The sequence below is a fragment of the Anas acuta genome, chromosome 3 (assembly GCF_963932015.1).
Source record: "Anas acuta chromosome 3, bAnaAcu1.1, whole genome shotgun sequence".
Lineage (NCBI taxonomy): Eukaryota > Metazoa > Chordata > Aves > Anseriformes > Anatidae > Anas > Anas acuta.
The window spans coordinates 32470827-32483517 of NC_088981.1; the positions used below are offsets into that span (position 1 = coordinate 32470827).

The following is a 12691-nucleotide window of genomic DNA, read 5'->3' on the forward strand; positions in this document are numbered from 1 at the left end:
CATGCCTACCTCTAATGCCTGCTGGTACTGTCCTAAGGGGATAGGAACTTGGGAACCAGCTGCAGCTGTGCTGGATGCAGGATATGCCTGGCACTACTACCACAGCAAGCCTCCTCATCCAGATGCTCCCTAGTTTTTGAGGATTAGAGGTCAGCATCCTGCTGATCTGTCTGTCCTTCTCCATGGGCACAGGCAGGAGTTTGCTGCCAGCAAATGATATTTGTGATAATTATCAGAAGAGATGCAGGGAAATCTGCTCCTAATATAAGAAAATATAAACACTGATTAACACAATGGGACTGCTTTGTGCTGGCTTTCCTTGATACATTTCCTTCCATTTTAAAGACACGGATGAATGTCAGGACCCAAACAGCTGTATTGATGGCCAGTGCATTAACACAGAAGGATCTTACAACTGTTTCTGTACACACCCAATGGTTTTGGACGCAACAGAAAAGCGGTGCATCAGACCAGCAGATTCAAGTGGTATGACCCCATTATATATATTCCTGGAGTGAGTACACCTCCACGAGGTGGTGCTGACATGGCTACAGAACCCAGTAAGCTCAGACTGGGCTGTTTTGGATGAGCCTAGTCTTTTTTTCCCGAGAGGATTTTGGAAGGCAGTGCTTGAACCATCACCTGTTGATCCAGAAAGCATCATGATGTAGGACTCCACAGGGTTCCACCTTGCCAATAGAGACAGGAGATTGTTGGAAGTATTAATTGAGATCAGACTTGTGCTGGGGAGTCTTCAATTGCTGATTCACTAGCTCTGCATCTGTCTCTTCCAGCCTTGTAGGTAAAGAGGTGTAGCCTGCCTGATGTCTCCTGGGGTTTGGCTGTGGGCTAACTCTGGAGATTCAATTCAGAGTGAGTGCATGCTTTTACCAAGGGAAGGAATAAAACCAGGAATAACATGGTATAAAAGAAAATAACTAAAATTATATCTGTGCTTTCAATTGATTAATATTTTATGTATATCAAGCTCATATTTTCAAGCTGTGAGCTGCAACGACACTATTTAAATAAAGTTTTTTCTCATTCTTTTTATTTCAGCAGATGTTGATTTCAGAAAAAAAAAAAAAAGATACATATTCTGAGAATCTTAGAAACATTTCAGAAATCCAGAGCATTTCACAGTCTGTACAGCTTAGTCTATGCCACGCTTAACTTTGGAAGAAACATTATAATGTGTTTGATAAATATTGGCATTGTATAGTCATAATCCAGACCTCTACTACCTTCTTTGCATTTTCCTCAGATGCTTCTGTGAAAAGAAATGTGAATACGGACCAAATGCCGCTTTAGTCACTCCAAATTATAGAATTGTAATTTTGAGGAGCAATATGGTCATCCTCTTGCCCAAAACGGTGAAAGAATTACAGCACTTTTATTGTTCAGTCTTCAGTTAAACAAAGCAAGAGCAAGATTGTTCTTTGGCTTCATCTAGGATTTGAAGGAGAATGTAAGGGCCCAAAGGGTCTTCCATCATGCTACACTGGCAATACAGCAATGATCTTCTCACCCAGCTCAAAGCACTCAAACCTTGTATCACCACTGGCACTGTCCTCCCTACAACAGAAGAGGACACAGGCTGGTTCCTTTGCTGCCAGCAGAATTTGGAGTTGGCTGCAGGGAACCGCTGCTGCTCATCACTGTGTGTTCTGGCAAGTTCTTAGCAGAATATCTATCTACATTCTGTTAACCTTTGCACTTGCAGAACAACACACTGTAGCTTTCAATTCTCTATTTACCCATGCTCCACTGCATCTTGTTGCAGCATCATGTAAAAATGCAGTTTAAAACATTTGGCCAGACAAAACAGACTCCTGGTTTGTGACAACACTTATTTTTCATTGCATGTTGGAACAAAATCAAAACCTTTTAGATGTTTTTACAAAACAATTGTGCTGCAGTGTTTACTTCCCAAGTAGAAGATTAAGTTTTCAGTTCCTCTCTCTCTGATCAGCAGTGATCAGAGAGTGCTGGGACTGGGAATTGTTCCTACTGAGAAATTTGTCAGAACTAGTATGCCTCTGAAATATTCCAGCTTTGACAAAAATACATGTTTTTGTTCGTGTCTGTAAGAATGTGACAGTAGCTCACAGCAGTATTCTGTCTCTAACAATAGCTATAAGCGGCCGATTAGGGACCAGCACAGCAGATAAACAATGCTTCTCCTCACCCTCCCCAGCACTCTCCCAGCCTCCGGCTGTTTTCAGCTGAGGGGATTTCCTGAGTCTGAGGCAGTTTGTGTGCTCAGTTATTGGGAGTCTCTTCCAAGTATTTGTCCAGTCTCCTCTTGAGCCTATGTAAGATTTTTCAGCTCTGCCCCATCAGTAACAGCTCCTTCTGTTGCCATTGCCAGCCATATAAGAAAAGCAAAGTAACAATTTTTAAAGGGTTATTCCCTGGATGGAGTTTCCCAAATATCTACCTCTGTCCTAACACTGCTTTTGTAGAGCTGTGCAAAACTTCCATGAGAGCAGAGCTGAGTCAGTGTTAAGCATTCAGCACTGACTACAGATTTAGGAAGTTTTCGTTTTTGGGTATCCAACCTAATGTGCTTTTAAACTGACCTAATATTGCCACTGAAAAATCAGAACATTTTAAGATTTCTGCAATGCTGAATGCTCAAGGAATGAGTCACGAAGCATTTAGAAATGGTCATGACTTCTAAGCTTAAATTTGTATTTAAAGAAATTTGTCTAGTTTTGGATTCATGAGAAGTTGAAGCTAGGTTAATCTCTAACCTCTATTTAGAAAATGTTGTGTTAGCCAGTATCTTTTTAAATAACAGTGCTGCAAAGATAATGTAATGCTGTCTTCTCCATCAGAACAAACTGAAGAAACTGAGGTCTACCAGGATCTTTGCTGGCAGCATCTAAGCGATGATTTTGTTTGTAGTCGACCTCTGGTTGGAAAGCAGACTACCTACACTGAGTGCTGTTGCTTGTATGGTGAAGCCTGGGGCATGCAGTGCGCCTTGTGTCCTATGAAGGAGTCAGGTAAGGAAACGGACATTTCAATTATTGGAATGAATTCTGAAATACTTCATCAGTTTAATCCCTTGAATTTATACTTAGGCTAATATCATAAGAAAGAATAAAAAACCCCAAACCCTTCAAGAAGTAATGGAAATTGTGCTCACTAGTTAGGGGAAGTCATTACAGTCCAGATTTTTAAAAAGTAGCTACTTTTCTTTTTTGACATTTATGGGACCCATTTCTTTCAGGTGGATCTGTCAGCAATTGGCAATTAGGACCCTGGTGAAAATAAGAGGTCATTTTAAGGGTAGCACAATTCCTTACTGTGACTGACAAATTAAAAACTACCTCTGAAAATACAGACACAGTTCACATGCACACACACGCTAATAACTCAACAAGCTAAATAAATGTTTCCAATTTTTTTGCTGGCATTATGCATACAGATGCATTTTCAGTGTGATGTTCTGCCAGGCTGGATGCAAATAGATATGTTTGCCTGATAAGGATTTGCTGACATGTGGTTTAGAATCACTAAATCAAAGAAAGGGTTGTTATTACATGGTTATATGCTCAATTATTGTGAAATGCATAGATGAGCAGTTTAAGATGAGGGAAATGGAGTACCAGTAAGGACCAAATATTTTGGAGCACAAGCTGACTAACAGTCATATTTTTAGATGATTACATTTTGTTTTAGCATTTAGAAATTAGACATTGTTCCAAGACACGTCAAGTAGAAGCTGTTTCTCGTGGCGACTGCAAAAGCTAAATGGATACAGAGAGAAACGTTGTTATTGACACCTGGACTCTTTTCCATGAGCTGCAGAAAGGAGAAGAGACCAGTTGTATGTCACTGTGCCTGAGATGAAGCTTCAGTACCTTTAGCAGTTCTGGTATGCAGAGTCTGGTACCATACTAACTTGTGTGCCAGCAGTGTAACTTCATCGCCCATATAAACTATTTCAAGGCCTAGTTTGGGTGTAGCTTTCTTACTACAGGGGTGTCTTTCAGGAATACGGCTTTCTGGGTAGGAATAGCATGCTGCACTAGTAAAGCATTTTATTCTGATCATACTGGATTTTTATTTGGGCACATGTAACCATCATGTCGTGGCTATAGCTCTGCGTGTTTCACTTGTAGCAAAAACCCTGGAGTTAAAACTGCATGGAGAAGCTCAGCAAAGTATTAATATGGCTGTGCATGTGTCTTCTTGGGTTTTATGTTTTTATAATTTACTTGCAAGGTCCTTGAACCTGCTCATATATGTCTTTGCTTGTTTGAGTTTGCTTTGGAAGTACAGCAACCAAAAAAAGTCTGATTTTGATGTTGTTGGCTAGCGTAACTGGTTCACCCCTGAAAGAGACTGAAGAATAAAAACAGCATGACAATAGCTGGATTTATAAGATATGGAAATCTCTAAAATATCTTTGTCAGAACAAATCTTACAGGAGGACATTTGCAGACATGGAATTACTACACCTAACAGAATAACAATGGAAATGGAATTAAATAATGAAATGTTAAATATCCTGAGAGAAGTACGAGAAGCTGTTTCTAGTAGAGAGAGTTCAAGTAGGTACTAGACGTAGTTCTGAAGATTTCTAGCTAGTTAAATGTAAATTAGGATAAATCTGAAAAAGAGAAGAGAAGGACTACCAGAATAGTCAAGCTCAGTCTGAAAACATTTAGGCTTGACATTAGATGGGTTTTGATCCATTCAGTATCCACATGATTCTGGAGCAGCAGCTCTGTGACAACAGTGGGGTGCAGATCCCAACTAGCTCTATGAAGGAACTTAAGCAATTTGTTAAAAAAATGGTGTGAAGGATCATGACGTGTAACATGATACTAAATATCACTTGGAGGATCCTCAAAGCTGAAGAGCGTTATGTTGGGCATTAAATTCTTCATCCTCCAGACTTGATCATTTTTATGCAAAGCTTTAATGCACATTGAAAAATATCTCCTTTAAATGAAACTATAAGGCATATTTTGATTCCAGATAATTTAAGTCATTATTACAAATTGGAACACAGAGGGTTAAAAAGAACAAAAACATTGAATTTTCAATATGTCAGAAAAAGCATGTATAAGCTTACATTTCGTAGTATAAGTGGTGTATGCTCATGTGTCCTCTCACGTATGTGCATATGCACACACAGAAACCTGGAAACTTCTGTGTTTTCAGGACCATTAACCAAGAAATATTTGAAGCTGACTGAACTGAATAAATGATTCATTTGACATGTCTTCAGTTTGTAGCACTTAAAGTGATATCATTGGCTCGAAAGAGTGCTTTCACACCTCCAGGCCAGCAGGTCACAGGTTCAAGTCCTGGCTGGGGAACCTGGAATTTCTCCATTTTCAAATACTTGTGTATTGTGTTGGCCAGATTTACTACCGAAGGTGTTTGCTTACTTCCCAATTTGGGGGCATTCTGAAGATTTGTGACACATGTTAAAGAAGGTCTGAGGATGCAAAAAGTGTTATCACTGGAGGAGTTTCACCATGAAATGGGTTAGATTGTAGAAGAAATTGTTCACTGATCTGTGGTTTCTTTTTACCTTGTCTGTACTCTGTCCATGTAAGATAATTAAGATGTTGCAGTTAGAAAGATACAGATATCTTAATCTTGTGTGTGAGGATCTAGATGTTGCATTTAGAAGGAAATACAGTGCTACAGCCGTGAGTGATACATCTTCAAGTCCCTTCTAAAACAAATTAATGTTTTAATAACTTGTGTCCCAGCTTTTTTTGAATGCTCTTTCATATCTCATTACAAGATCTCAATTTCCCGTTTGAATAGTATCCAGCATAAAATGGGTGGGAAGATAAAGGGCTTATATAAGAGTTGATCCATATAAATGAAAAAGAGATCCAGCCATTCATCAGCATGAAAATTGAATTTATATATTGCTTGCATTTCTGAAAACTACTAGTGGGAATTATATGTTCTGGTGCTTAATCAAAAAAATCCCCTTGAAAATAACACTAAATATGCAGAGCCTGAAACAAGAATTAGCACCAATTTAAGTATTGGAACTGAACAGCAACATCTTTCCAACAGTAAGGCCAGTAAGTGTTTTGGTGACACCATCAAAGAACAAACTTAAAATGCTAGTTCAAAATCCTGATCAAAATAGTGCAAACGTCAACTGTAGTGACGTGATTGAGCACATCTTACTTGTACTAACAATTTTGCAGGGTAGGCCTTCTTGTCATTAGAAGAAGGAAGCGAGGACAGATGGATTTCAGTTACATTGGTTCTAACATTGCAATCTTATGATATCATTATATTATAGATAAAGGCTTTCACGGATTGTATCCAATACCTAAAAGTTAGGTACTGAGAAGTACTCCTTCTGGGATTACTGTGTTCTTAGACTTAACTTGCCCAAAGAACTTTTAGTAATTATCTTTAAAAAAATCTCTGGATTTCTTAATAACCTCTTCGGGGTTTTAAGTGCCATTTGCAATCTATAATACTTGACAGATTGAAGAAACTTGGAAACTTGGATGTTTTTTTGTTCTAGATAACGAAAGCAAAGCATCCTTTCTTCATTGCAACCATCCACAAAAATTCCTGTTGGCCAACCTGCCTTCAGAAGTTCTGCTTCCTTGTTCAATCTGCTGTTAGTGTTGTGAGACCCAACAGTCTCCATATGGAGCCCATGCTCTAGTAACTGGCAACAGGACAGACTCCAATGGGTTTAGCAGCTGAGTCAAAGTATCCATGCCAAAAGAGCAATGGGCCAAGACTGAAAAAATATGGAATCTAGAATTAGGCCATACACATCTCATGTTAACCTGAACATGTAACACCTGCGTTAAATACCTTCTGAGTCTCCTGAAGCTCCTGCAACACCCTTAGAGGAATGGATTTTACACAAGGTTTATTGCTTCATGGTACAGTAAATTTGAAGGGAGGAAGATACAAGTGAGAGTTAGCAAATGTTGAGTAAGGTAGTGTGCAAGGGTCCGTGTTTAATTTATGGAGACTGTCTGTTTTTATATTTGTAAAATGATCTTCAGGAACCTGTCTTGGAGTTTGTTTTTGTGATGTAGTACCACCTTTGTTTCAGTAGATCCCATAGGATGCAAAGAAGTGGAACTACTGCCCGTGAACTAAAGATATACCAGTCTGTTAAGGGGGATGATGTCATCTTCCCACCCTATAGGTAGCTGCCAGGAAAAGTTCTGATATGGAAAAAAAGTGGTAGGACTTGGGTTCTGCATTTCTTACAGACATTTGAATAGCTATTTAGTGAGGATGAGGATATACTACTGCATCTATAACTAAGAACTTTGTGGTCTGACTACTAAAGTAATGTAATGGAGACATTCTCGAGCAACTGTAGAGGATACCACTGTTCAGTTTCAGTCTTATACATACATTTCACTCTAAGTTTTAAGGTCTAGTAGTTTGTGGTTGCATGTTTTTATTTAAAATGATTTTTATAAACATTTTATGTTTAGACGATCTGCAGAAATGACAGCAGTACAACTCCAGTCAGTAGATGTTACAAGAGATGATACCTTCCTGGTTTAAAGTATCCGTTGGCCATGGCGGGAGGGTTGGAACTAGATTATCTTTAAGGTCCCTTCCAACGCAAACTATTCTCTGATTCTATGTTTTCTGTAATGAAGAATCACAGAATGAACTGCTGCATATTCATGCTGCACTTAAAAGTTTCTCTTTATCTCCACCCTAGCATTTGCAGAGCCCAGACCAGGAGTACTACTGAGGGTAGGGGGTAATGTGAATTGTCTGGGTTGCTACATAATGTAGGATTTCTCCTGGCCAATTTCACATTTTCTTTATACAGAAACCTGCGTGTGTGTTGGCCGTACCAGTTTTCTCTTCCATCAGAGAAGAGAAATAGGCACCCTGAGGGTAAGATTCCTCTGACCTATTGTAGACATCTACTTAAGGGTGAAATGGAGTCTAGACATAGTTGTGTCTTTCAATGGGCTAAGAAGGAGCACTGGATGATGAACTCAGGTGCAGACCCTTGGAGGTGCCTACATGTGGTGGTTGAACTTTACCCCCTTCTGGCAGAACAGATTGTTTGGGTTGCATTCTTGTTGCATGGAATTTTGTGTATCCTTTGTAAACACTGTGAGTTAGTTCTGGGCTGAGCTTCCATATTATGAGAACATGTTGTTCCCTCTGAGTTCTGGCTAATGTCACTCATGAAGATCTTGAAGTACAGGGAAAACTGATGTGTGTAAATGATGAGTTTCCATCTGTACTCTTTCACGATGGTAAAGATCAGCAGGGAGGCACTGAGCTGATTTCTGGAGACCATTGTTCATCTTTCCATTTAGGATGGCATTGTGCCTGCTTCCTTTCTGGTAAGGATCCTGGACAAATGAATTACCTTTTGGGCACAGAAATAACAGCGATCGGGTCTTGAATATTTAAAGTCTTATACTCAGTTGTGCAGATTTTTGGCTGCTTTCATTTCCGTTGATGATTTTTGATGCTTTTTCTGAGGTCTAGCAGGGATACACAGAATAGCTTTGGAAGGGTTTTTCTCATGGAACCTCACATTCCAAGCACACATTTGAGTCAGCAAGGAGTCAGAAAGCCATTTGCAAAGCCATGGAAGAAACAGCTTGACTCTTACTACAACTTTTAACCATCTCCCACAAGCAATAGGAGAAAAACTTGTTTTAGGAAATTTGAGCAGCTTCAGTTGAAGAACATAAGGTGACTTCCCAAAGGTTTTAAAATAATCAGGTTGGTACCTCCTCCACTTTTAACAAGAATTTTATATCCATTGTGAGCTTTCCTCAGCAATTTCATTTAGAGTTTCTCCATTCAAAGACATGAATATCCATCCTTTCTCATGAAAAAGTCCTGTAAGACTGGTACCTTTCCCTTTTTTTTTTTTTTTTTTTGAGTCCCAAGAGTTGTAGTATATGTACAAATGCTGTCCACTACGAACCTCATCATATTTTATGAAGGATATTGATGAAATTATCTAAATTATCAAACAGCACAGTCTAAATGTAGAGCAGAAATATTTCAGCTGTGGTTCACAGATGATGCAATCTCCTGAGAGAGCAGAAACTCAGCCTATTCAGACTGATGTCCAGAACCTCTGATTGGGAAGGGACATATATTACATGTAATAAATGCTTTCTTGGCTTTGTCTGTCTCTCCGGTGATTTCTTACATAGCAAAACTGTTGCATTTTTAAATAATTTGAAGGAACTGCCACGGTGTTGATAGCCTTGGCTCCTTTTTTGTATGTGTGATGGTGACAGTTCTGAGGAGCTGGAACAGAAATAAAGCTTGCTTTATAGGCAGGAGGGAGGATTGGCTGTGGTGCATTTGTTTCATGGTTTTGTCAGAAAAAAGCTTTTTTAGTGTAATATTTCATTGCAGATGCATGAAATGCAGAATATGTTTTCCAAATAGAGAGTTTAGAATTTTTAGGCCTCCAGGTGAGAATAAGGGCCACACAGGCCTGTGCAGTTCCAACTATGTGCAAATGAGATGCATATTTGCACGGCTGCACTTGTGCTAACAAGCACCTAAAAGTGGTCAATCCTTCCAATTTATGTTTTGTCGTCTCATCAGCCTAGCTTTCACCACCAATTATGGCTAACATCTGTGCCAGTACGCATGTGCATCTAGCTGTAATCCCATAACACACTTGTTTTATGCATACACATCTGCCTTAGAAAATGTCCTTTACATTTTTGGAAGCCTACATCAGCTTCCTTTTATAATAACTGTCCTAAATTATGCAATAAACTATCTCAGTGCTTCATTTGCAAGTTACAAGAAAAACACCGAAACACATGGGGTAACATAGACTAAATCATATTAAAAACAGCCCTTTTTCCTCTATAACTGCAGTTGTATTATTACTGATCACAGCCCAAAGATGCGCTAGCAGAGAAAATGAAACTGTTAGAAAAAGTTATACCATTGACTGTCATTACAGAAGACACTTTATTATTTTACATGAAAGGCTATTTTGAAAGTCAACATTAATTTCTGTGGCAGCTCAAATGTTTTTGTCATTCAGGGGTAGATACAGATTTTTACTTGCTTGCTGTCCCCTTACTGCCTTCTTGATGCACATCTCCTCTTGTCGTCTCCCTAGGGCAGCGTTGGGCTACTCTGTCATTTGTATACTTGCTGCAACTTTCCATGCGCTATTTGGGCTTTTACCCATGAATCCAGTACTCTGTTCATTTAATTCTCTTCCCTGGAAAACTGTGACCAGTGTAGCGCAGTGACCCAAAATGTACTATTTTTATTTTGAGCTGTAGGAACATAGCACAGCAAGGGTAAAAGTTTAAAACAACAAAAATTATATGTACACATCTGTTTTGCCATAACTTGTTCTATCATCCAGAGGGGGAATCTAATGGGTTTGTTTTTACCAGCATCCAAGTCTCTAGCTGACCTTAGTTCAAACACTGGTTCTCATGATTTTTCCAGAATGTTTCCCTCCTAATGCCTTTCATTCTTTGTACTCTCCTCTCTGCCCACCCTTTTCTTTGCTGGAAAAAAAAAAAAAAAAGAGAGAGAGAGAGAGAGAGAGAAATGGAACAAGGTGGCACGTTGTTATTGGTCCTGAATTTCTTCTGCTCATGATTTCTGCTGGTGCTCTCCATGGGTTTATCTACTGAGCACCTAGGAGCTGAACCGATGCATTATAAAAGACAAGAGAGAAAGTTTGCACTACATACACAACTAAAAAGAACATAGTGTATTCAAAGACTATTATAACTTCAAAATCATCACAGTATGTATCAAAACAAGCACATAAATTATAAATAGGTAGTATAGGCATATACATTGTAAAGTGACTTCAGACTAAACGCTTTGTGAGCTTCTGTATGAAAGCTACATGTACGGATAATGTATAATTTATTAAAGGATCAGATTGCATTAACAAATAGTTAATTAAGTATAACAGGCTCCAAGAGGTTAACAGACTATTACAGTTACAACAAAGTTTACAGTATGCAATAAAACAGCTCTTCATCGTTTCGTAGCCACTAATTTACTTATAATGAGACCTAAAAATGTAGACATTCAGAATGTGACTGGCAAAGGACTGGTGTGGCAGGAAACAAGCTTCTTTTGTCAACATTTCTTTATTCTTCTTTAGATAATAAAAAACATTCCATGGGCAAACACACAAGATAAAACGGTCTTGCACAATCTTCAAATTATCCTACTGTCATGTACACGAGATCTCCAGCACTATAGATTTGCAGATGTTCTCGGACTGCTTCCTTCAGGAGGAAAATTTCCACTATTGTTTTTACGAAGAGCAAATCAAGCAGAGAGTAATCTGAAAAGCCGGTTTCCAGGTTCTGTGCAATCCTTTCCGTGAGGTCACGTTCACCTGGAAGAAGTAGCGATCCCTCAGACCCACTTGCCTTGTCCTCTTGCTGTTTGCTGACTGTTTTTGTTTGGTCATTTCTTTCACACAGGCCAGTTGAATTAATATTTTGTAGTAGTGCATCTGTGAGAATGTACTTTTACACTTCTGCACAGCTTTTGACTGTGTGCGTGTCAAAATTCCTGAGTGCTCTAAGTAGCTCAACACAAAACAATGGAAGAGTCAGTCTGAGATGGTAACCTGGCTGTCCCTATATACAGATGTGATTTGGGATCAGATGAGAGGATGTAAAAATACCGGTGTTTCTGGTGCTATTAGACAGCTGCTAGAACTGTTTGTGATCATACGGTGGGAAGCTATGCGTTAAGGGAGGTAGGTAATATGTGTTATAAGTTATTTTCTGATGATGGCTTTGTTTCATTTGAGCGTCTCTGTTTGCAGTGTCCTTTTTCACCAGGAAGAAGGGAGGGTTGTCTAGATAGTGTATAAATATATTCTGGAGGGGCAAAACAGAGGAAATCACTTTGCACTTGGAGCAGAAGGTGGTGAGATGTACAAGGATTTCTAAGTTCTGTGGCAAGTTCATTTTGCAGACTTGGACAGGCACCCGTGACAGTTTTGCAAAATGCAGACAAGCTTTGCCCTTAGAGCACAGGGTCTTGCTCTCAAAAGAGCCAGGTTGTTGGCCACAGAATTCAAACAGACTTTTTGAGCACCTCATTCTTTTTGGTACAAAATGAAACCATCCCAGGTGAAGGAGATACGTACAACCTGTGAAAACAAAAAAACAATGCTGGGCAGCAAGTGGGGCTGTCCTCTGGACTGTCTAGAGGCAGTCTGGATTTATCCGACTATTTGCTGTCTGGGACAGTTCAACACAGCATGAGGTTTCTGGCTCTGTAACCATCTGCAATTCTTGGATTTTGTATCTGCTTAGGGCTTTTTTTCCTCTCTCTCTTTTGGTGGTTTTCTTTCCCGTCCTTGCTCTGCCTGATTCTCAGAACACCAGGCAGTCTTCACAGAATCAGATGCTAAGTAGTCTGTAGCAAGTGTAAAGAAGCACCTGGATTGCTGTATTTTCATAAAGTTTCTATTTTCAGATAAATTGCCTTGTATATTCTTTAGTAAATGGTAATGGATTTAAAAAAAAAATCAAGCTCTGTACACCAACATTTCAGACATGGGCTCTGACACCTCAAGCAAAGAGTTTGGTATGTTTTAACTTGTGTAGTCTAGAGCTATAGGGGAGAGGCAGAAAATCAGAGAGTAACTATTTCATCTGTGCTTTTCCCCTTGCCTTGACGGGTTTGCTGCCAAGGAGAC

General features: G+C 39.3%; 1 protein-coding gene across 8 annotated transcripts in view; it reads left to right on the forward strand.

The window, feature by feature from the left end:
• The window catches only part of LTBP1 (latent transforming growth factor beta binding protein 1), a 203784-nt gene that overhangs the window by 184533 nt on the left and 6560 nt on the right, over nt 1–12691 (forward strand). For 7 of the 8 annotated variants that reach the window (XM_068676469.1, XM_068676470.1, XM_068676475.1 and 4 more), the window contains 2 exons: nt 346–486; nt 2841–3011. In XM_068676469.1, coding sequence (XP_068532570.1) covers nt 346–486; nt 2841–3011 — 312 coding nt within the window. The remainder of the gene's footprint in view (nt 1–345; nt 487–2840; nt 3012–12691) is intronic. The other variant, XM_068676472.1, reaches the window with a different exon arrangement.